The 26798-nt window shown below is 36.8% G+C and overlaps 1 protein-coding gene across 1 annotated transcript in view; it reads right to left on the bottom strand.

The window, feature by feature from the left end:
* LOC136247743 (uncharacterized) overlaps positions 1-26798 on the bottom strand; it is a 66752-nt gene that overhangs the window by 1605 nt on the left and 38349 nt on the right. Inside the window, exons 21-25 of the mRNA XM_066039570.1 lie at positions 24434-24563; positions 24078-24119; positions 23954-24025; positions 18442-18508; positions 3330-3414 (exon numbers count right to left, since the gene is read on the bottom strand). Of these exons, the coding sequence (XP_065895642.1) occupies positions 3330-3414; positions 18442-18508; positions 23954-24025; positions 24078-24119; positions 24434-24563 (396 nt within the window). The remainder of the gene's footprint in view (positions 1-3329; positions 3415-18441; positions 18509-23953; positions 24026-24077; positions 24120-24433; positions 24564-26798) is intronic.

Genomic DNA, 26798 nt, shown 5'->3' with positions numbered 1-26798 from the left:
AATGGCTTCAATGTTATTCACTATTGGGGCCTGTGATCTGTTTTTGTTTGAGCTTAGGTAAAATTTGTTCCAACACCAAAACATAGACGAAATAAATACAGTCAGTATAATATATTATATTTGTGTATAAATTATGCTGTGTATAATTAAAACATTCGATGAATGTAGATGCACAATCATTTTCTGATGCCTATCCCAACTGATGATAATGGTTATAGTAGGCCACAACAAGAGTACAATCAGTTATGGTGTACTTGGGAAATCAAATAAAATATCCTTCGTTCAATACAAATTATTATGTGTGTGTACTGTGTATGAATTGTGAGTTTGGGTATTGTGCACATGTGTGGGAGAGACTTTAATTTAAGGGAAGAAGGAGCGGGAGAGTCATACTAATCACTCTACTTTGATATGTCTTTCAGCAAGTAGGGTGTGAGCAGTAAGTTAATTTGGATCTCATAAGTGAAAAATATAATTTTCTTGGCATGAATTGGAAGGGCAGGAGACCTTTTGAATGTTTTATAGTTAAAATTGAAACTTTTGTAAGCTTTACCAATAATTTGGTCATAGTGCAGGATAAAGTTGACTATACTGTGATTCCAGGATCTTTACGAGTTGGGGTTGTAACAAGTTTAGTGTCTCAAAGGTAGTATGAGGTAGACAATTTGAGGTGTGGTAACCTAGTAAAATTCATTTGGGTACACCAAAGTATAACTGATTATTGAGGCTCCAGTGGTAAAACACATTTAAGTCCTCCTGTAACTTTTCAAAACGAGATCAGAGGTGTTACATATCCTTAACTCCTCTGTGGCACTGTCAGCATTTTGGAACAGCACTAGTTGAAACAATTGCCAAACTGGTTAGTCACTTAAGGCTGTGTCATGAGTGATTTTGATTTTTATGCATGCAGTTGTGTGCAGCCAAATCATCTGGTTAATAGAGCTTGATGCATGAGTGCAGTAGTGATGATACATAGAATGTTGTAATATCTAGGACAAGCATGTGCAACTCATGTCCACAATTATTCTATTAATAGTGCACTGTGTATGTTCAATCTTTTGATTAAACAATGAATAAGATATTGTATTGACCATCATTGTATACTACAAAGCACTAGCAAATTAAAAGATCTGCATGAGTGGAAGTAATTTAAAACTTTGTTATTTGAAATTGTAATATTATTGAGGGCATGTAGTCCAGACAAGAGAGTACATACAGGGCTGAGCTGGCTCCTTAGTGGCTGGTGGCTATATCACCTAATGGTACCCCTGAATTTGTTGCCATGTTACATATGTCTTTATATATAACAATAAGATTTTTCACCATTTATTTCAGTGATGTCCGACATTCCAATTAACTCTATATTCCTACCTATCAACATTCTGTTTTCTTGGAGTTATTTTCCTGTGGGATTCATTGTCACAAAACATCTTTGACTAATGAAATCAAACATTTACACACCTAATTAGCTTGTCCAGTACCCAATTGAGGAATTCCAGTGCACTTAACACATGACATACAATGTCATTATTTTATCTGCTTGATTTCTATTAGTATATGTAATAGGACGGATGGCTGTGGTATTCGGGATTAATAGTGCGAGCATTGTAAACAGGAAGGAGTAAAATAGTGCGAGGCAAAGCCGAGCACTATTTCCTTCCTGTTTACAGTGCGAAAACTATTAATCCCGAATACCACAGCCATCCGTCCTATTGCAAATTAATCCGACAACCATAGCAACTGTTACTAGGCAACAGAAATTCAAAAAATAACCACTGCAAAAGACCAATCACATTTAGCAACCGTTGCCTGGCAACCGTTGCTATAGTCTCAAAATGACTTTTACCTTAGCAACTGTTACCTAGCAACCGTTGCTAAGCAACCATGTTGTGTCATGCCTTGGGGGCATCTATCACTATGGTAACAATAGTTGTCAAATCGGACATTTACTTCTAATATAAACACACCACACTATTTTAGCCAATCAAATTAGTATTATAGATTTTTGTCATGGAACCTTGACAAACAAGTGTAATACTAATTCTATTGGCTAATCGCTTGACGTATTTCAATATAATACGTCAAGCTGCTATTGAGAGTATTATACAGTAACACATTCAGTTGTTGGATTAGCAATAGTTATTCCCCTTTATTAGTAAGAAAATTAAGTTTAATATGAACAACATACAGAAACATAGCTAATTATAACAAATGGCAATCTGTACGTTCAGTCCTGGGTTCATCGACTGCAAAATATCTAGCACAAAGCTAGCTATAGTTTGTTTGCCATTCAGAACAATGCACCTGGCTACGTCTTTTGCAAGAAAGCTACAATATACTGCACATAGCATCTCCTGACACTGTTTCCAATTTCTATACAATGGCAAAGGTAGCAATAGTTTGGCTAATACCTTGATTGTGTAATGCACTTGTGGCCAGCTGTAGTGATGTGCACTGCCTTGCGTCAAGTCTCATTACTATTGAACATACATAGGATGTATTAGGTCAAGTTATTATGTTGGTAACTGCTCAAATCTAGCTAATTGCTTTGTTATATTATTACTGTACAGACCTCTGAAAAGAGTATGATGCACAGATCACAAACAAACAAACAAATTACAAATAGCTTAATCAATATTAACATATATTGTTGCTAGACCAGCTAGTCTTTGCTTAATTGATCAATGTCCTTAGAGTCAATCACGTGTTGGGGTAGAGAATTCCAGAGTTTGATAGCGGAGGGAAAGAAGGAATATAGATAAGAATCAATTCTTGTCATTGGTTGTATAAATCTCTTGCAATGGCCTCTTTTATCATGTAACATTGGTACAGGTGTTAGGTAAGAATTTGCCGAGATGTCAATGAGGTGATTAGTGATCTTAAACATCATAATAGCTTTCTGTTCTTCTCTACATTCAACAAGAGTCGGCCAGTTAAGGTTTGTTAGTATTTGTGTAACACTGGCATAATGGGAGAAGTTATTCATCACAATTCTTGCTGCTTGCCTTTGACTTCTTTCTATCATATTAATATCCTTTTGTGTGTATGGTGACCAAATAATGGTTGCATAATCTAATATAGGCTTTAGCATCGCTTTGTAACAATTACTTTTAATTTCAAGTGGGCAGTTATACAAATTTCGTTGCAGAAATCCTTTAGTTCTGGTAGCCTTGTTGGTAATTTGCTTTATATGTTCAGACCAAGTAAGATTGTGACTAATTGTTACACCTAAGTACTTAACATGGGCAACTTCCTTAATTTCTTTGTTTTAAATTTTATATTGGTTTAGAATTGGATGTTTTTTGTTGGTTATTCTGAGAAACTCACACTTTTGAGGGTTAAATACCATTTTCCATTCATCAGCCCACTTTCCGAGAGAATTCAGATCTCTGTGTAACTGTTGGCAGTCCTGCTCTGAATGAATAGTAGCATAAAATAACACATCATCAGCATACAGTTTAAGTTTTGATAATATCCCATTTGGCAAAATCATTAATAAAGCACAGGAAGAGTAGTGGGGCCAAGACAGTTCCCTGGGGTACACCGGAAGTTACTGTAGATGAATCATTCTGCTGACCCTCAACTATTACACGCTGGGATCTTTGTAGAACAAAATGTTGTATCCAGTCTAGTAATTTTCCTCGGATACCATAATGATAAAGTTTGTAGAACAAATGCTGGTGGGATACTTTTTTGAATGCCTTAGAGAAATCTAAAAAAAAACGTCAGTCTGATCATTTTTTGTTTAAGTTCTCAGTGAAATAATTTATTGTTAGCAATAACTGACGATTGCCCTTGGCGGAAGTCATGTTGTTGATCACACAAGATGTTATATTTACTAAGATGAGCATAAATATGTGAATAGAAAATGTGCTCTAATAGTTTTGAGCAAATACAAGTTAATGACACAGGTCTGTAGTTACTAGTACTGGATCTTTGGTTTTGCAGTAAAGGATTTTGGACTTCTTGTATGGCCTATCACAGGTCCTGGAGTAACCAGTCAGCAAAAACAAATGACTTTAGCTTTTTTTGACAGTAAATTTATATATAGCTAACTGTTTTATGCCCTACACAATAAAAACCAGTTATCCCAAACCTTACATTCTTAATTCTTTCTTTCTCAGTGGGATGTTTCTTCATGGAAGAATATTATATATAGTTTTGTTTCTTCCTAGGTACAGTAGTCCACTAACAGTTTTCTCACTACCCTCCTCTTGCACATTACAGGACCCAGAGTAATAGTACTCAGATTTACAAAGTAAATTAAAACACATGGCACTAGAGACAACCTTTCCTACAACATGATACTTTCGATTATGTGTGATGAGTTTCCTCAAAACATTAGTGTATCTGTAAGCTGGAAACACATTAGTTGTTAGCAGAAATGATCACACCGTGTTCCTAACCATGTGGTATACTATGGCATTGACCAATGGTACTGGCATTGACGGTAGCTACTTTGTTATTTTAAATTACTAAATTACATTATAATACATACACTACTTCAGGGTAATGAAGTACATTAACATGTTGGCTGCCGTGGCACACCCCAGGGGGCAATGGTGGTACCACTATTTATTAAAGACTTTATTTTATATATTATATACATACAGTATATGTGCTCATATACACACAGTCTAGCTCACGTATATAACTATTATGAAGTCGTGAAACTAAATACAAACCTTGTATATGACCATATTATGATGTACAAACAGCAAGACACACACATCTGATCTATATCCATGATGATGGGTGGGTAGATGTACAGGAAGACCATTCAAATTTGATGGCATAGCATCTCACTTGACCTGAAACTTGTTAAACTAATTTACAATCTGTGTATCTTGATAACCAACATAACAACATCACTGCACTTACATAGGTCAATTGATTGTGATGCAATAAATTACATTTTTAATCCATGTGGCAGTACTTTAGAAATAAAAACTAATTTATTTCTGGAATTTTCATCTAAATTTAAACTTGACTGATCAGTGGACGTGTTGTCAGATACTGCAGGTAGTTCTGAAGTACATCTCTTCTGTTAAGCAATTTTCCTTAAAACACTACACATCATCCTGTTCAGAAGGTGTATCTGTAGCTACCGTGATCACCAGAAATTACGTCAATATTTTGGACAATGGCATTTCCTGCCACTTTCCAAATATAAAAGAGAAGACAATTCTTGTGCCACTTGCTGTGCCTTACAAAATTTTGGATGTTGTGAAAGAGCGGCTCAAGTATAATATGATTTAAACATGCAAGTTAACTACCTGTATACATAAGTGAACCTTCAATGGAGATACGTATATGGAAGTATTGGAGGAATTTTTATAACTAAATGCACTTTGCAAATATGAATCTTTCATTACCAATGTGGAACAAAAAAGAGGCTTATTCAAGCTTTCCCTAACAGTAAAAATCTGGTGGTATGCATATGGTAAGCACATTGTGCTCCAAACTTTACATTGACAGTTATCTTCATTGACAGTATATAATTATTCAGATGATAGCTATTGTAATTTGCATTTTTGATTGTATAATTCTGTATGCAACACTGGTACAAAAATTTCATGCACGAAAATTTTTACATAAAATCGATCTACTCTAATAGAGCAGGTATTCATGTAAATCATACAAAAATATTTTACACAAAAAATTTTATCACAAAGTTTTTTTGCACAAAAATTAAACAAATTACAGTTAGACACCAGATTCAGTTTTAATCTTATTCTTCAAGTTTAACTGCTTAAGAAGTCCAAAGCATATGGGTTAGTATTTGAGCATACTGCTTCTCTACATCTCGTAATCAAGTGATTAGATAACTTTTTTCTTAGCCACCATTGCCACTATCATGTTGTCTTCCATTTCAAGCTAGGCAAGACAGTACAACAAAAAATTGGTCAAAGAACTTGGACAAGCAGGCATACTGTGAACAAACACTTTTGGCTTTGTTTGGCATTTATACTTCCTAAATAGTTATTCATTTCTCACCTAACATAAAGTTGGCACCTTTGAAGCATTCCATCTATTCATGTTGAATTGGATGCCAATTTGTCAGCATATTTTAATAAATACTGTATTATCTGGGTACAATAGCAGCACAATGTCACAGTCATTGGTGGTGAAATTATGGCATACACAGTTGTAACAGAATGATACATGGGTAAGTCACAGCATACACAGTGCAGTGGCTACTGTTAAATTACAGTGTATAACCAAATATTCCTATATCAACATCTAATTCAACATTTTTTTAACTTTGATAATGCTTAAAAATTTTTTAGCAATAGCCATTCCAATATACAGTATATTAAAGTATAATAGCAAATGATTCAATGCTATCCAAATATATGCATGACATTTTGTTTTGTATAATAAAATAGCTATAATCACTAAACAATACATCAGGTATTACAATACCAGCTAGGATTTATAAACTCTGTGATCATATTGAGTGCAATAACTATAGCTAGTATAGAGTAATGTATACTGTATAATACAACATCTAAATGCTTCAAAAAGACTTGTCATCTGACCCATTAGTAGTCAGTTGAGTTACCGAGAAGGAGTTCATTGCAATCTCCATGTGGAAACAACAATAATACAACATGAGAAGTGACTAAATAAAGCAGGGCTACGCTGCACACTCTAGTAGTAGTACTATAACAATGGTCTTTCTGTATAATACTGTATATAGCTAGTAATTCAAACGTTTCTTCACCATTTCATTCAGCGATACCTGGCATCCCAATTACCTGTAACTCTGTATGCCTACCTATCAACACTCAGCTTTTCTTAGAGTTATTTGTCTGTAGGATTCATTATCACAAGACATCTTTGACCAACAAAATTAAACATTTATACACCAAACAGCTTGTCTAGTACCAAATTGGGGAGTTCCAGTGCACTTTCAAACCTTCAGCACTGTGACATACTGTAGCTATACTGCACATAGCCACATAAGCATCTCCTGACACTATTTTCCAGAAAGGTGCAATTTCTATACAACACACTCATCTATGTAATGATAGACATCACAATACTGCAAAGGTAGCAATAGCTTGACATTGATTGTGCTATAACGGGTGGGTGGATGTACAGCAAGATCATTCAATCTTTGATGGCATGCATGGCACCTGAAACTTGTTAAACTAATTTACAAGCTGCATATCTTGACAACCAATCTAACATCACTGCACTTAGGTCATCATAACTATATTCAGGTACTTATCCTATATACACACTCTGCATGACAGCAGGCATGCTAACTTCAATTTATTGTGATGCAATAAATTACGTTATATTCTAATCAAAAGAGCAATTTCAGAACATGACTAAGTACACTATAATGCAGCACTCTTGTGCTGTATTGGTATCTTGACATATGCACATCAGATTCTGTGCTGTATGATGTATGCATATGCGGCAGTTCTTTAGAGAAAAGAACCAATTTATTTTTGGCATTTTCATCTAATTCTAATTTGACTGATCAGTGGAAGGAAGTATTGTCAGATACTGCAGGAAGTTCTGAAGCACACATCTCTTCCATTAAGCAATTTTGCTCAAAACACTACACCCTAGACCAGTGTCATCCTGTTCTGAAAGTATAATATTTTAACAGTGATCACCAGAAATTACATCAATATTTTGGACAAACGGTATTTCCTGCCACTTTCCAGATATAGAAAGAGAAGACAATTCTTGTGCCACTTGTTGTGCCTTACAGAATTTTTGGATGTATGAAAGAGCAGCTCAAGTGGCATGCGGCCATCTATTAATACGAAGCAACAAGGATAATATGATTAAACACACAAGTTAACTTACCGTACATAAGTGAACTCTCCATGAAAATGTGGAACTTTATGACCACACACATTATGCAAATATGAAAGCTTCCATCTTTTTTACACTGAAAAGAGACTTGTTCAAGCTTCCCCTAACAGCAAAAATGTGGTGGCATTGTAAGTGCACTGTGCTCAAAATTTTACCTTGACATCTATCTTCAGTGACAGAGTTTTCAGATGATCAGACACCAGATTCAGTCAATTTAACCTTTAGTTATCCGTCAAGTTTAACTGCTTATGTAAAAAGTCAAAAGCATATATTACGGGGTTAGCATTTGAGCATACTTCTTCTCATCTACAGCTTCTAAATTAAGTGGAATAATTTTCTTCTTAGCCACTATTGCCATTAAAAGCTCGTGATGTCTTTCATTTCAAAGATAAGACAGTACAGCAAAGTATTGATCAAAGAACTTAGACAAGCTAGCATATTTTAAACAAACACTATTGACTTTGACTTTTAAACTTTCTAAATGGTTTTTCGTTTCTCACCAAATATAAAGTTGGCACCTTTGAAGCATTCCATCTATTCATGTCAAATTGGGTGCCGATTTGTCAGCACGACTTATTTCTAGTAATTATCTGGTGCTATTATTTTGAGCTACAATAACAAATTCAAATACACAATGCCTCTATCAATTACTGGAAGGTGATGAAGATATAGTGTACACAGTTGCAACAGACAAAGTTAGATGGGTAAATCACAGCATATACAGTACAGTAGCTACTATTGAAAAATAATAATATTATTATAACCAAATATTCCTATATCTTATACCAAATATTTTGACAATGCTTTGGATTTTTAAGCAATAGCCATTCAATTATAAAGTAAAATTATTATACTGTAACAGCTGATTCAATGCTATCTAGTGAAGATCAAGCATATACCTGACATTTTGTTTTGTATAATAAATAGCTAACCACTAATAATATATACAGGTATATATATATATATATATATATATATATGACAATGCCAACATCTATATATTAATAATACAGTACATGATCATTATTGTATGCACTAACTATAAAGTAATGTATACTTTACAATACAACATCAATTGCTTCAAGAAGACTTGTCATCTTTAATCAGTTGAGTTTCTGAGGAGTTCATTGCAATCTCTATGTGGAAACAACAATACAACATAAAATGTGACTGAATAAAACAGGACTACACACACACTCTAGTAGTAGTACTACAACAATGATTTTCCTTCTGTATAATATATCTAATCCAAAACAACCAAGCTGTAAAAAGAGTGCGGCCCCCAAAAAGGCCAAGGTGAAAAAAGATGTGAAATCCAAGGTGGCGGCCAAGAAATGGCTGTGATGGTAGGTTAATGGCAAAAAAATTTAATTATGACAATTCGGTGAATTTGCGTTGCCTCCTCCACTAGGATTCGGCACCAACACACACACACACACACACACACACACACACACACACACACACACACACACACACACACACACACAACCTGAATTGTCATAATTAAAATTTTTAACCATTAACCTACCATCACAGCCATTTCTTGGCCGCCACCTTGGATTTCACATCTTTTTTCACCTTGGCCTTTTTGGGGGCCACACTCTTTTTTTACAGCTTGGCTGTCTTGGTTTAGATATCAATTCTTTTTGTATTGCAAGCCACAAAACTGGCCATATGGCTTTGATGCTTCCTTTTAACTTGTTTTTTTTTTCTTTAATGCAGGTATTGTGGAACAAAGGAGTGTGCATAGCTTTTGTCTGATGAACTATTTGTATATTTAACATTGAATGATGATTATCACATACTGTTGTTAATAAGGTGACTTCTTACATAACTGAACTGTAGCTGAAACTTTCATTGTTTGTAGCTGAACTCTTTTCAGGGTGATTTGTTTGCAGTTGAATTCTCTACTTGGTGGTTTCTTTGTAGCTGAACTCTCTACAAGGTTACTTGTTCTAACTAAACTCTCTACAGGGTGGCTGAACTCTCTGCAGGGTGATTTGTTTCTAGCTGATCTCTCTACATGGTGCCTTGTTTCTAGCTGATTTCTCTACATGGTAACTTGTTTCTAGCTGATAAGATTATCTAATCCAAAACAGCCAAGCTGTAAAAAAAGAGTGCGGCCCTGAGAAAGGCTATGGTGAAAAAAGATGTGAAATCCAAGGTGGCGGCCAAGAAATGGCTGTGATGGTAGGTTAATGGTAAAAATTTTAATAACGACAATTCAAGTGAATTTTGTGCCAAGACCAAGCGGCACCAAATTCACCTGAATTGTTGTTATTAAAATTTTTACCATTAACCTACCATCACAGCCATTTCTTGGCCGCCACCTTGGATTTCACATCTTTCCACCATAGCCTTTCTCAGGGCCGCACTCTTTTTTTACAGCTTGGCTGTTTTGGATTAGATTTCACTTCTTTTTGTATTTGTATACCCCAAAGCCGGCCTATGGCCGGCTTTAGGGCTTTTTAACCTGTCATTTTTTCTTTACTACAGGAAGAAGAAAAGATAAAGCAGGGTGATTTCTTTGTAGCTGATATCTCTGCAAGGTGATCCTTCTAGCTGATCTCTCTACCGGATGACTTGTTTGTAGCTGAACTCTCTACAGGGTGATTTGTTTGTAGCTGAATTCTCTACAGGGCAATTTGATTGCAGCTAAACTGCTGAACTCTCTACAATGTAACTTCTTCTAGCTGAACTCTCTACGTTTGGCTTGTTTCTAGCTGAACTCTCTATAGGGTGATTTGTTTCTAGCTGAACTCTCTACAAGGTAACTTCTTCTAGCTGATCTTTCTACAGGGTGATTTGTTTGTAGCTGAATTCTCTACAGGGCAATTTGTTTGCAGCTGAACTCTCTACATTGTAGTTTCTTTGTAGCTAAACTCTCTACAATGTAACTTCTTCTAGCTGAACTCTCTACAGGGTGACTTGTTTCTAGCTGAACTCTCTACAGGGTGATTTGTTTGTAGCTGAACTCTCTACAAGGTACCTTCTTCTAGCTGATCTTTCTACAGGGTGATTTGTTTGTCTCTACAGGGAAATTTGTTTGCAGCTGAACTTTCTACATGGTAGTTTCTTTGTAGCTGAACTCTCTACAATGTAACTTCTTCTAGCTGAACTCTCTACAGGGTGACTTGTTTCTAGCTGAACTCTCTACAGGGTGATTTGTTTGTAGCTGAACTCTCTACAAGGTAACTTCTTCTAGCTGATCTTTATACAAGGTGATTTGTCTGTAGCTGAATTCATTACAGGGCAATTTGTTTGCTGCTGAACTCTCTACATGGTAGTTTCTTTGTAGCTGAATTCTCTACAATGTAACTTCTTCTAGCTGAACTCTCTACAGGATGACTTGTTTGTAGCTGAACTCTCTACAAGGTAACTTCTTCTAGCTGATCTTTATACAAGGTGATTTGTCTGTAGCTGAATTCATTACAGGGCAATTTGTTTGCTGCTGAACTCTCTACATGGTAGTTTCTTTGTAGCTGAATTCTCTACAATGTAACTTCTTCTAGCTGAACTCTCTACAGGATGACTTGTTTGTAGCTGAACTCTCTACAAGGTAACTTCTTCTAGCTGATCTTTCTACAGGGTGATTTGTTTGTAGCTGAATTCTCTACAAGGTAACTTCTTCTAGCTGAACTCTCTACAGGGTGACATGTTTCTAGCTGATCTCTCTACAGGGTGACTTGTTTCTAGCTGAACTCTTTACAGGGTGATTTGTTTGTAACTGAACTCTCTACAAGGTAACTTCTTCTAGCTGATCTTTTTACAGGGTGATTTGTTTGTAGCTGATTTCTCTACAGGGCGATTTGTTTGCTGCTGAACTCTCTACATGGTAGTTTCTTTGTAGCTGAACTCTCTACAATGTAACTTCTTCTAGCTGAACTCTCTACAAGGTGACTTGTTTCTAGCTGATCTCTCTACAGGGTGACTTGTTTCTAGCTGAACTCTCTACAGGGTGATTTGTTTGTAGCTGAACTCTCTACAAGGTAACTTCTTCTAGCTGATCTTTCTACACGGTGATTTGTTTGTCTCTACAGGGAATTTGTTTGCAGCTGAACTCTCTACATGGTAGTTTCTTTGTAGCTGAACTCTCTACAATGTAACTTCTTCTAGCTGAACTCTCTACAGGGTGACTTGTTTCTAGCTGAACTCTCTACAGGGTGATTTTTTTGTAGCTGAACTCTCTACAAGGTAACTTCTTCTAGCTGATCTTTCTACAGGGTGATTTGTTTGTCTCTATACAGGACAATTTGTTTGCAGCTGAACTCTCTACATGGTAGTTTCTTTGTAGCTGAACTCTCTACAATGTAACTTCTTCTAGCTGAACTCTCTACAGGGTGACTTGTTTCTAGCTGAACTCTCTACATGGTAGTTTCTTTGTAGCTGAACTCTCTACAATGTAACTTCTTCTAGCTGATCTCTCTATAGGGTGACTTGTTTCTAGCTGAACTCTCTACAGGGTGATTTTTTGTAGCTGAACTCTCTACAAGGTACCTTCTTCTAGCTGATCTTTCTACAGGGTGATTTGTTTGTCTCTACAGGGCAATTTGTTTGCAGCTGAACTCTCTACATGGTAGTTACTTTGTAGCTGAACTCTCTACAATGTAACTTCTTCTAGCTGAACTCTCTACAGGGTGACTTGTTTCTAGCTGAACTCTCTACATGGTAGTTTCTTTGTAGCTGAACTTTCTACAATGTAACTTCTTCTAGCTGATCTCTCTACAGGGTGACTTGTTTCTAGCTGAACTCTCTACAGGGTGATTTGTTTGTAGGTGAACTCTCTACAAGGTAATTTTTTCTTTCTACAGGGTGATTTGTTCGTAGCTGAACTCTCTACAATGTAACTTCTTCTAGCTGATCTCTCTACAGGGTGACTTGTTTCTAGCTGAACTCTCTACAGGGTGATTTGTTTGTAGCTGAACTCTTTACAAGGTAACTTCTTCTAGCTGATCTTTCTACACGGCGATTTGTTTGTCTCTACAGGGCAGTTTGTTTGCAGCTGAACTCTCTACATGGTAGTTTCTTTGTAGCTGAACTCTCTACAATGTAACTTCTTCTAGCTGAACTCTCTACAGGGTGACTTGTTTCTAGCTGAACTATCTACATGGTAGTTTCTTTGTAGCTGAACTCTTTACAATGTAACTTCTTCTAGCTGATCTCTCTACAGGGTGACCTGTTTCTAGCTTAACTCTCTACAGGGTGATTTGTTTGTAGCTGAACTCTCTACAAGGTAACTTCTTCTAGCTGATCTTTCTACAGGGTGATTTGTTTGTAGCTGAACTCTCTACTTCTTCTAGCTGATCTCTCTACAGGGTGACTTGTTTCTAGCTGAACTCTCTACAGGGTGATTTGTTTGTAGCTGAACTCTCTACAAGGTAACTTCTTCTAGCTGATCTTTCTACAGTGCGATTTGTTTGCAGCTGAACTCTCTACATGGTATTTTCTTTGTAGCTGAACTCTCTACAATGTAACTTATTCTAGCTGAACTCTCTACAGGGTGACTTGTTTCTAGCTGAACTGTCTACAGGTGATTTGTTTGCATCTGAACTCTCTTACATGGTGGTTTCTTTGTAGCTGAACTCTCTACAATGTAACTTATTCTAGCTGAACTCTCTACAGGGTGACTTGTTTCTAGCTGAACTGTCTACAGGTGATTTGTTTGCATCTGAACTCTCTTACATGGTGGTTTCTTTGTAGCTGAACTCTCTACAAAGTGACTTCTTCTAGCTGATCTAATTACAGGATCACTTGTTTCTAACTGAACTCTCTACAGTGTTATCTGTTCATAGTGGAACTTTCTACTGGGTGATTTGTTTGCGGCTAAACTCTTTGCATGATTGTTTCTTTGTAACTGAACTCTCTACAATGTGACTTCTTCTAGCTGATCTCTCTACAGGATGACTTGTTTCTAACTGAATTCTCTACAGAGTGATTTATTTGAGCTGAACTCTCTACATGATGGCTTCTTTGTAGCTGAACTCTCTATTAGGTACCTTCTTCTAGCTGATCTGAGAACAGGGTGACTTGTTTGTAGCTGAATTCCCTACAGAATAACTTGCAATGTAATATAACTGTGTAAATTATACATGAGGCTGAATGCTTTATTAGGGTGACTGTTCTATTAGAGTATCTCGATCTCGCATTTGCTGCACGTAGTTGCCTTTCGAATCATAACTCAGTGATTTGTAATCCGATTCTTCTGTACTAGAGTAAAGTATCAATTATCGGACAATATGATGTTCGGACAGCTGCCATTCACTTCCTGGGAATCCAGCAGCTTTGGTTATTGTACCAAAAGGTAGGCTACAATAAGCAATAATTATCCTCCAATAATCAGCTTTGCATGATTAAAAGTTTAAGAGTTACAGCCAATAGTATGCTTAGTCCGATAAAATCTATGCTCGGATAAAACTATCAGTTGTCGGACTTTCATTTTTACTATCAGTAAACAATGTCCAATTTATTTCAAATTTGTATGCAATATACCTGTACTCATTAGCTATTAATGACCAAAAAATGGTTTCGTTATCTTTAGCATAGAGGGAGTACGAGCCCCCAAATTTTTAGCGGTATTGTCGGACGCCCTCCGCTTTAATTTAGCCATGCCCACCAACAGAGTTCATGCTTTTTGCAACAAATGCACCAGTGCTAAACCACAGAAGAAGGTAAATAAATATCTTTCAAGAGTAGAGGTGTGTTTTAAAGTTGATATTCAGGATATTTCTATTGGAACGCAGTATTTTTGGCTCCTAAATTAAGGAGATGCACGCTAGGTGGAAAAATGAAATTACGAGGCACAACTTTCTGACCAACCACATTTGTTAGTCTTGGTGCCTCAGTCGCGAATACCACCTAGAAATGAAAAGATATTCCATTTTCTACCTTTTATGGATGCACAAAGCAACATTTTCGTCCTTTTTGTTTTACCCATATAAGATAGAGAAAGAAAAGCCTTTCAATTTTCGTGACAGTATTTGTGATAGGACACCAAGACTAGCATATGTAGGTGGTCAGAAGGTGGTTTTGCATAACTTCATTTTTCCACCTTGCGCGCATCTCCTTCATTTAGGAGTCAAAAATACTGCGTTCCAATGGAAATATCCTGAATATCAACTTTAAAGCACACCTCTACTCTTGAGAGATATTTATTTACCTTTTTCTGTGGTTTAGCAATGGTGCATTTGTTACAAAATCATACAAACTCTGTTGGTGGGCATGATTAAATTAAAGCGGAGGGAGTCCGACAATACCGCTAAAAATTGGGGGGCTCGTACTCCCTCTATGCTAAAGATAACGAAACCATTTTTTGGCCATTAGTAGCTAATGAGTACAGGTATATTGCATACAAATTTGAAATAAATTGGACATTGTTTACTGATAGTAAAAATCAAAGTCCGACAACTGATAGTTTTATCCGAGCATAGATTTTATCGGACTAAGCATACTATTGGCTGTAACTCTTAAGCTTTTAATCACACAAAGCTGATTGTTGGAGGATAATTATTGCTTATTGTAGCCTACCTTTTGGTACAATAACCTAAGCTGCAGGATTTCCAGGAAGTGGGTGGCAGCTGTCCGAACATCATATTGTCCGATAATTGATACTTTACTCTACTGCAAGAACTTTCTATGATGATTATTCCAACTACATACTGATTTTCAGCTCGTTGCTCTAAGCGGTTTGCCTGGTAGACACGAAAACTAATAGTTTTTTTATTCATAAAAATCGATCGCGTGATTTTGACACAGGTTGGGTTTTGTGTCATATCTCCATGGTCTTTATCCCGATTCCTTTCAAACCACAAAAAGGCACTCCTACGATGGTTGCTCCATCTACATATCAATTTTCAACTGATTCCTCCAAGGGGTTTACCCTGTAGGCGTGACAGACCTTCGACCTTATTTTACGCAAATAATCGGTAATAACTCCGTGAATGTTCATCGGATTCCTACCAAAGTTGGTACGGAGATCCGCCTTAAATGAGCCCTTTAAATGTGCTAAATTTCAGCCCAATCCGTGCACGCATTCGTGTTTTATGGCGAATTTTGCGAAGTGCGCGAAATGAAGATGAAGAAGAAAAAAGGAAGAAATTAAAACGAAAGTTTGTTCGCTCGTATCTCGGAAATGGCTGGAGGGATTTCCTTCAAATTTGGTATGTAGACTCCCCTAACTGGGCGGCACGTCTCTAGCAAATTTGGTTCCAATCGGATAAGGGATCACAGAGCTGCATAGGTGTGGAAATTGCGTTTTCTTTCTTCCTGTTAATATACTCACGGTGTGGCGCGCCGGCTTCTTGGGCCGCACGACACACTATTGTGTGTCTTGATCTGTTTGTAATTGAACTCTCTACAGGATGGTTTCTTTGTACCTGATCTCTCTACAGGGTGACTTATTTCTAGCTGATTTCTTTAACAGTATGAACTCGTTTCTGGCTGAACTCTACAGATGATTTGTTTGTAGCCAAACTCTCTACATGGTGGTTTCTTTGTAGCTGAACTCTCTACAAGGTGACTTGTTCTAGCTGAACTCTCTACAGGGTGGCTGAACTCTCTACAGAATGATTTTTTTGCAACTGAACTCTCTACAAGATGGTTTGTTTCTAACTGATCTCCCTATAGTGTAACTTGATTGTAGCTGAACTCTCTACAGGATGGTTTCTTTGTAGCTGATCTCTCTACAGGGTGACTTGTTTCTAGCTGATCTCTCTACAGGGTGACTTGTTTCTAGCTGATCTCTCTACAGGGTGACTTGTTTCTAGCTGATCTCTCTACAGGGTGACTTGTTTCTAGCTGTTCTCTGGATGACTTGTTTCTAGCTGAACTCTCTATCGTGTTATCTGTTTGTAATTGAACTCTCTACAGGATGGTTTCTTTGTAGCTGATCTCTCTACAGGGTGACTTGTTTCTAGCTGATCTCTCTACTGGGTGAACTTGTTTCTGGCTGAATTCTTTACAGATCATTTATTTGCAGCTGAACTCTCTACAAGGTGATTTCTTCTAGCTGATTTCTGTACAGGGTGATCTATTCGTAGCTGGACCCTCTACAGGGTGATTTGTTTGCAGCTGAGCTCTTTATATGATGGTTTATTTTGTAGCTGAACTCTCTACAAGGTAACTTCTTCTAGCTGATCTCTCTACGGGTGACTTGTTTGTTTGTAGCTGAACTATCTGTAGGGTGATTTATTTGTAGTTGAATTCTCTACAAGGTGATCCTTCTAAATGATCTCTCTACAGGATGACTTTTCTAGCTGAACTCTCTATAGGGTGATCTGTTCATAGCTGAACTCTCTACAGAAGACTCAGGGGCGTAGGGAGGGGGGTTCCTGGGGTTCAATTTTGACTTCTGCAAGCAGGATCCTAACACACCATTTAGTGTGGTAGGAGAAAATGAGTGAGTAGTATAGTTTAATGGCACAGCACAACAATTGATAAAGCTTGCATTCATATCTCAGGGAAGGATTTACAGAGGTAACATGAGCCCTAGGCTATTTCAAAACTTCTTTAAAAGATCGATATACTCTAATAGAGCAGTCAGGTATATACTCTAATAGAGCAGTCAGGTTTATATTCTAATAGAGCAGTTAGGTATACTCTAATAGAACATGCATGTAACTATATCCATGTCCATATGAAGTTTTTAAGACATTCTAACATTAAATTCAAACCTTAGCATGACCTCATACTGATATAGCTTTGGTGTGCAGTGTTTAAAGATATAGAGCTCTAGTAATTTATCACTTGTATTATGCAAAATGAATTCATGCTATGTATAATTGTGTAGTTATATTGTTTTGATTGTAAGTCATTCCATTTGTATTAGTGGATTCATGGCTTTTTTACCACAGTGAGATAACTATCACTTACAGATTACTATGTGTTATGCTGTCTGTTTCCACTAGGTGGCTTTATCTAGTACTACCTTCATCGCGGGGCACTTATATGCATCACAATTAATGCACTTTTTGCATAAAATATAGCAATTTGCTGAGTTTTGATTCATTAAAATATTGAAAGTCTCTCAGCGGCTGGGCCTCAGACCCTTGCTTCTGGTAACTCAATGCTGGTGCTGGAACCCCCCTTCAAAAAATCCTGGCTGCGCCCCTGGAAGTAGAAGGAAAAAAGCCCAAATTTTGGCCGCTCGTATCTCGGAAATGTCTGGAGCGATTTTCTTCAAATTTGGAATGTGGACTCCCCTACCTAGCCGGCACGTCTGTAGCAACTTTGGTTTCAATCAGATAAGGAATTACGGAGCTACAAAGGTGTGAAAATTGCATTTACTTTCTTCCTGTAAATATACTCACGGTGTGGCGTGCCGGCTTCTTGGGCAGCACGACACACTACCGTGTGTCTTGATAGCTATTGCAAAGGTAATGCATAGTTGATATTTCTAAACCTTTAATACAGCCCTCACAATTCCTTTTCAATGACTTGGAATGCAACTACTATAAAGTTTTATTTAGTAGTGCAAATAGACAATATCAACTGTTCATTGGTTTACAAGTTTAACAACCTTGTTAGAAGTATAGCACACAATTGACTATATCAATGATTTAACCTTTTGTCATCAGTTTTACAGATACTCCTACAACTTCTTACCATGTTGTAATATTGATGGCGGTGAAGTAGAAGATGGTAATGCTTGTTTATTATCAAGCACAGTATCCTATTGAATAAATTCAATATACATATACACAATAATTATTTTCATTTACTGTATTGTACTATAATGTTGCTTATAATAAACACATATGATTCAATACTTTATATAGCACACACTGGCTGTAAAGCTACAGTGTCTTAAAATATTCTCTGGGTAATGACTAGGAGACTCAAACCAATATCTGAATATTCATATTGATATTCGTTTGCATTGTATTCAAATAATACAATCAACCAGCGGTTATTTGCATGTGATCGTTTATACAGTGGCACAAGATTAGCTGTCAGCAATTAATGTAGTGGAAGATGATGCTAATGAAAGGAAAGGACAGTGGTGATAAATTTAAGAATAGAAATAGTATTAGGTAGCCACTAATTCATGAAGATGTACCAATGCTGTGGTGAATTGCTATAAGTGCAAGACTTAGTACGGATTTGTGGCTTACTTTTGTTATAAACACTTTCTATTACTGACAACATCACTGTGACAATCCCTTAACAAAGGGCGCTATGCTATGTTTTTCTTTTCAATAATTGTGACCCAGTCTGGTAAAACCGGTCTTCTAGCCAATTTAAAAGTATCAAGAAACTCCGGTCTTAAGTATTTGATGTGTTGTAGCTTGCCAATTGTTGAAGTTCTGTGTACCAAATTTTCACACATTTTACACAAATTCCTTACCTTTCAGAGCATCCACTGTGCAAGTAGCCAACAACTAAGTTTCCTGCAATTTTAGATAGTTTTAAAACCTTAGTTAACTGTATCAGGTGAGCTCCAAAAGAGGAGGGGGCGGGGCAAGAGGCTGTTTACAAAATTAAAAAGGAAAGCATAGGGATGAATTAGGCCAAGTTAAGGGCCATTCAGGTCTCAAAATTTGCTAAAATGAAAGGAAATTCACAGCAGAGGTATTTATTCAGCACCACGTACGGAGCTGTACAGCCACATACAGCCATCCCCAGGCTGACCAGAGCTCCATTAAGGCACCACACTGCACGTACGGATTACCACTGGGCTTGGGAAAAGTAGCCAGCATAACCAGACTACTTATATATATAATTAAGTCTTGATTGTGACATTAGGTAGTCTATTCATGTAGCTTTGTGTTCAGAGTGAAAAATCCAATTTGCTGATAAGACCAGTTTTCCCAGAGTGGGTCACAATTTATTCATGGCAGCCACAAACCTGTTTGGAGGCTTCTTGGTAGTGGCCACTTAATTACTGGATTACATTATAACAATGAAACTTTACACCAAGTCTGAATAATTATGTAACAGCTAAGGCCTAATGGAATATTCGAATACAGAAAAGTACTACTGTATTCGTTCGTTTGAGTCCTAATAATGATCTGTATTTCAACCGATAACAATAATTTCATACTGTTACAAGAGCTTTATATCAACTTTGAAGCATTGTTGCTGTACACTATTCTCTAATGAGCTTACTATGTACATGTATTCTAACAATTTTAACGCATAAACAATTTTTTAAGCATTGTAGTGAATTGTGAGGCCAGGAAAGTAACAAGTTAACAAAAATAAGTATGAGCCACTATGTATACCGTGAGTTATTTGTAACAACCCTTTTGCAATCTTCACCATGATTAAGTTTATGTGATATTTATGATTTTAAACCACTGAGCTTATGGACGTACGACAAGCTTTCAACTCTATATCAGACACAAACAATAGTTGTATCCATACTATAAGTCATTCACCTAATATGTGTACCAAGAAAGTTGTGTGATTCATTTCTATCACACTTTCCCAGTCAGTTAGCCATTGTTTTATTCTTCTCTGTATCTGAATTATGAAACTATATGAGTAAACTCTTTGTTTCTCGCTTACTCCCAGTGCTGTCAATGTATTACTATGGTAATTGTTTTACAGTATATACATTGGAACAGCACCAGTGATTCCAGGAATTTTGGTAAATTTTCTACAAAGTTCACGCTTCAAAATCCTTCCACAAGCAAAAACGTTGAATGAGACTACCTGGATACAGTTGATATCATCATATGAATGCACTGAAAATTTTTAAGCAGGCAATATGATGATTCTATATATAATAGCATTTTTTAAAATGTTAATTTATAAATGAAGTAGGGATCTATGCAACAAAAAGTAGTGAAATAAGATATGAATGATGGTATTGCAGCATAGCTCAGTGGGTAAGTCCCTACTTCAGCATTGAGCAAAACAATTGAAACAGTTATAGCTAATGTGCCAAAGTTGGGACTACCTACCGAGCTATGCTGTGTAATACCATCATTCATACCTTGTTTCATCACTTGTTATTGCATAGATCTTTTAAATTAACAATTTTAAAGAAATACTAGTTTGCTTAGTTTTTTTTGTTGTAGCGGCACAGCTAGCTACAATGTAGCTTGTGACTGTTGTATTAGAATATCATACATGACTGTTGTATTAGAGTGACTGTTGTATTAGAGTGTGTCTCAAGTCAGCCAAGGCTAGCAGACCAATAAGGGGTGAAGTCATCCTGTTTACTGCTAAGTAAACATCTAGATTGCTAAGAGGTGTGGTCTCTGTACTCTATCATTATTAGTCCACCTATATCTTAAATTGATGGGCGTGGTGATGAACGGGATCCCAATCAGTACTTGCAGATCGCGAACTTGTTTGAACGAACAGGCCCTTTAGGTTGTCTCGAGTAACAGGATGAAGTAAAAATAAAATCTTCTCATTGGAGAAACTATCGACTCTAGTAGTCAGTAGGCTATCCAATCACTCGCTGATCAATCTCGTTTGGCAGCAAATGTGCACGTTCAGAGGAACAAGCTGTCGAGTATCAGTCCATCTTTTATAAGTAACAAATCTCTTCATCAACTGCAGTCCAGGCATTGGCCAAAGACGAAGTGATCATGTGCAACACTAGACTACATCGACTGGAAATTACACATGTAAGTGCCCCACTTATTCAGCAGTGTAAGCGCTTTCTGAAATAATTTTGTGACGTTTTAAATAATTATGTTGCTCAGGAAAAAGTGTTGATATGGACAATTAACACCTCAATATGGTTTCGATGCTTGAAGAAGAAGACAACCAACCTGATTGAAGATGAAAGGAAAGGTAAGGTGCAGAGGGAACACACTCATCGGAACCCAAAAGGCACATCCCACCGGTCAGTTTGTTATTGTGGCATAAAATGGTGGCCATGCACTACTTCATTTGGCCTCTAGGCTTGCGAATGTGGTCAGGCAGTGAGGCAGACTATATTTTGAGTTTTTCCATATTTTTTAAAATTATCCGGTAACCGGTAAATGTTTTCTTGTTTCCAATGCTGTATTTCATGTTAGATGGACTAATAGTATTATGCAAAGGTGATTTTTGTCGTGTAATATTTTCTAGGATGATTTTTAAAGGCGGCCATATTGGCAACACGCGTCACTTTGGGATGATCCCTACTTAAACAGTACTACTGTACTGTTTGATGCTTCTCCAAATGGGTGGATACTAAATTTTGTAAAGTGGCTGGTTTGTATAAAGTGGCTGACATCTGACCAGTGTAGTACTGTCAACTATGAATAATTTTAGAGCATATTTATATAGGTGGTAAAAGGGGAAGTTTGTTGGTTAAAGGATCAAATACTCTATTAAAGGATCAAATACTCTAATAGAGTAGTCAACTACTCTAAAGAATATTCACATGTTTTTGTAAGTTGTTACTACAGCAACAGTTATGTTACTGCAGCAACAGTTACAAAATAATAATCTATAACAGATTTCTTTAGAGTATATAAATCTAAGGTCATTCCTGTAGACTCCCAAGAATAACATCTATGTACATGTATTTGCTCTACTATGCAACTTTCTGTTGCTCCATCCCTTCCTCCCACATTTTTTCTTTGCTCCGTGACCTTTGTTTCAAAGTTTCTAACTTAGAGATTGACACCTGTTACCATTTTTAAAATTCATTTACCTTTACTTTACATGTTTATCATACTCTTGTATAATAGGAATCATTGGGATTTTTTGTCCAAAAATTTCATCCAATAACTAGCCTTCCTTTGTAACAGCTTTGCATCATTGGTTAGGTATAACCAAGTCAAAAATTCCTTCAGAGTAACCCACACCTTCCAAAAAGTTTCTATGGATTTTTAAAAGATTCCTATTGAACCAAATTTTCAACTGCTGACTAACTAACAAACTAACTAATGCTCCAGCTAGACTACATTAAAACTACAGACTTGATTTCTTTACTGTTCAACATTGCTTTGGGCTGAGACATCCCTTTGCACCAAAAGCAGCAGCTACAGTACATGCATCATGGACTTTCTTTGTTCTCCTTTGAGTCCCATTCTTTCTCCAGTACTCCATAGGTGTTGACCCACGGTAACACATAAGGGTTTCAATGCAGCTGGCTGTCAAGTGCATTTGTAAATTGCCAAATAAGAAATAACGGAATAGCAGAATAACAGAATACAGTAAATAAGTTGTTTTACTTCTAAAATCTCTGCTGAAATCTGTTTTAAAGACAAACACAACTCCTAGACTCAAGTAACTTGACAATAATTTATGACTCTAATACGTATTTTGTTAAAGTGCACATGGAGGCCAGCTACACTGTAGTTTGCATGCATGAAATAGAATTGGTTCTTAGTTCATCATCAAAGAGATGGGAAGTTATGTGGAATCAAACTTAAATGTATGGAAAGGCGGTATGACTTGTTTTGTCAGACTTAGATTCATGGTACAGTATCTTCATACATAAAATTAATATGATTAATGTTTTAACTTTGTTTTCAATTTGAAAGTGTGCAACACTTTACATCAGAATAACTATTAGTTTGTTAGATTGCTCTATTAGAGTATCTTATTAATAATCTCTTGTGATTTTTAAATGACTAATCTACAATCTTAATGTACAATGCCATCACACAATTAAATCAAAACTGGGCTATAACATAATTATTATATATTCTATTATAGGAAAAGAAGCCATTACATTCGACATTGGATATCAGCATTATTGTGCAGATAAGATTATCAATGCATACACGGTGTCTGGGCTTAGTGATAACACATAGTTACCATATAAACTTATAGTATCTCTAAAGCTGTAACTTGTAAATTAATAGTGATTCTGTACCTTGGTAATCAGTATATAGGCCTGAGTCAAATATGCTCAAAAATTTTCCCAGAATGTTTTCAGGAATTTCCTAATTTTTTACCTATTAAGCTCTTCTGGTTCCCATTATATTAATTTTCTTGCAATTATCTTGGAACATTTTAATCAGTGAATGCTCTTAGACTACTACAGTATTTCACTACAAAGTGACTGTTCTATTAGAGAGTATTGATCTAAGGAGCTATGTACAATGCATTTGAGTGCTCTATTACAATTTGCACTTTTCCACTGACTGTCCTATTATGCTTTTTATTATATTGGTATTCGTATTTGACGAAGGACTAGTAATTAGTGTTACCACAGTACCTTAGGTGTTGCAACAGTGCTGCTTGTCAATGCTGTGACTTGTTCCCAGCCTTTCTTGTAGCAAGTGGCAATCTATAACTTTACATGTAAAATACAAAATCAAAAAACCACATGTAATGCATACCTCTTGATTCCTCACTACACGGAAGTAGAATATCGCTACACCCTAAACCAACACAATAATAGCATTATCATAAGCTTAAGTGCAGGGTACTACTGTATAGGAAAATGTATCATAGATGAAAAAGTTTGGGGAAGTTCTGTTTCATAGCTAAGTATTTTTCATAGCTATACATCTGCTTATTGGCTGCATTCTTTTATGAGGAAAAGATTGGAAGCTGAGGTGCAATCTGCAAAATTTCAAAGTCTTTGTGACGTCAAATAATATTAAGTATTATATTGCATTATATATGTTTTGTTTCCAATCTCAAATCCCACTGTATTTATCTGTACATGTGCAACACTGACCAAATAATATACCTGCATTGAATTCAATATGGTAAATATCCAGGCCAGTGGTTCAGAATCACTATCAAACAGGAACAGTAATCCCAATATCCAAGTACCTCCAAGTAAGGGAAGAAGAGCCAGAATACTGATCAGTACAGTTCTGTATGACGTTATACAATTTGTAAACACAGAGGTTGTACTTCCTGTATATATGTATCCATGCAAAAACAGCCAAGCTGTATAAAGGGTGCAGACTTCAAAAAGTCTGGTGAAAAAATATTGTGAAGTCAAAGTGGCGGCCATGAAATGACTGCAATGATGTTAATGATAATAAATTTTAATAATGCGCATAGCCATTATTAAAATCAAGACACACGGTAGTGTGTCGTGCGGCCCAAGAAGCCGGCGCGTAACACCCGTGAGTATATTGACAGGAAGAAAGAAAACGCAATTTTCGCACCTCCGTAGCTCTGTGCTTCCTTGATGAAACAAGACGATTTTTGCTGTGGACATTCCCTCCAACTGCAGCACTCCACATTCCAAATTTGAGCGAAATCGCTTAGCGCGTTCCCGAGATATGCGACTTCAAAAATTGGCTCAGTTTCTTCGTTTTTTTCTTCTTATTTTTCTTTTTCTTGTCGCACACTTACAAAAACTGCTATAAAACTCGAACGCCATATCCGATTGCTTTGAAATTTGGCACACAGAAGGGGGATATACAGGCGCATCTCGGTACAACTTTGGCTGGAATACGATAAACAGGCAAAGAGTTATGAGCGATTATTCACGAAAAATAACACCAACATGTTGTCACGCCTACAGGGTAAACCGCGTATGGGAAGAAGCTGAAAATCGGTGGGTGAATAGGTTAACTATTGAACCTCAAACCTTTTGTGGTTTGAAAGAAATCGAGCTAAAAACCAGGAAGATACAACGAAAAAACCAACAGTGTGTAACAATTACGCAATCGAGATCAGCTAATAAAAAAACGACTGCTTGCCACGCCTACCAGATAAACCGCTTAGGGTAATGCTTTGAAAATCGTTGCACAGATGGAGTAATCATCTTAGAAAGGCTCATCAATGGTGTAGAAGAATCAGACTTAAAGCCACGGAGTTATAACACGAAATCCAACTTGGTGCATCAAGTGCGAGATCGAGATACTCTAATAGAGCAGTCATCCTAATAGAGCAGTCACCCTGAAGAGAATTCAAGAGATCAGCTAGAAATAAGAAACCTGTATAGAGATCAGCTACACACAAGTCACCCTGTAGAGAGATCAGCTAGAAGAAGTTACCTTGTAGGGAGTTCATGCAACTATGGAAAGAGATAGTTCAGCTAGAAAAAATCACCTTGTAGAGTTCAGCTACAAAGAAACCACCATGTAGAGAGTTCAGCTACAAACAAATCGCCCTGTGGAGAGATCAATAGAAGAAGTTACCTTGCAAAGAGTTCAGCTACAAAGAAACCATCATGTAGAGAGTTCAGCTACAAACAAATCTCCCTGTAGAGAGATCAGCTAGAAGAAGTTACCTTGTAGAGAGTTCGGCTTCAAACAAATCACACTGTAGAAAGATCAGCTAGAAGAGGTCACCTTGTAGAGAGTTCAGTTACAAAAAAACCACCATGTAGAGAGCTCAGCTACAAACTAGTGACCTTGTAGAGACATCAGCTAGAAGAAGGTACCTTGTAGAGAGTTCAGCTACAAAGAAACCATTCTTTAAAGAGCTCAGCTGCAAACAAATCACCTGTAAAGAATTCAGCTACAAATAAATCACCCTGTAGAAAGATGAGCTAGAAAAAGTTACCTTGTAGAGAGTTCAGTTACAAAGAAACCACCATGTAGAGAATTCAGCTACAAACTAGTGACCCTGTAAAGACATCAACTAGAAGAAGTTACCTTGAGAGAGTTCAGCTACAAAGAAACCATTATTTAAAGAGCTCAGCTGCAAACAAATCACCTATACAGAATTCAGCTACAAACAAATCACCGTGTAGAGAGATCAGCTAGAAGAAGTTAACTTGTAGAGAGTTCAGCTACAAAGAAACCATCATTTAGAGAGTTCAGCTTCAAACAAATCACCTGTAGAGAGTTCAGCTACAAACAAACCTCCCTGTAGAGAGATCAGCTAGAAGAAGTTACCTTGTAGATCGTTCAGCTACAAACAAATCACCCTGTAGAGAGATCAGCTAGAAGAAGTTACCTTGTAGAGAGTTCAGCTACAAAGAAACCACCATGTAGAGAGTTCAGCTGCAAAGAAATCACCCTGTATAAAATTCTGCCACGAACAAATTACCCTGTAGAAAGATCAGTTAGAAGAAGTTACCTTGTAGAGAGTTCAGCTACAAAGAAACCATTCTGTAAAGAGCTCAGCTGCAAACAAATCACCTGTAC

The sequence above is a fragment of the Dysidea avara genome, chromosome 2, assembly GCF_963678975.1.
Source record: "Dysidea avara chromosome 2, odDysAvar1.4, whole genome shotgun sequence".
NCBI lineage: Eukaryota > Metazoa > Porifera > Demospongiae > Dictyoceratida > Dysideidae > Dysidea > Dysidea avara.
This window is presented reverse-complemented; position numbering and strand designations above follow the sequence as displayed.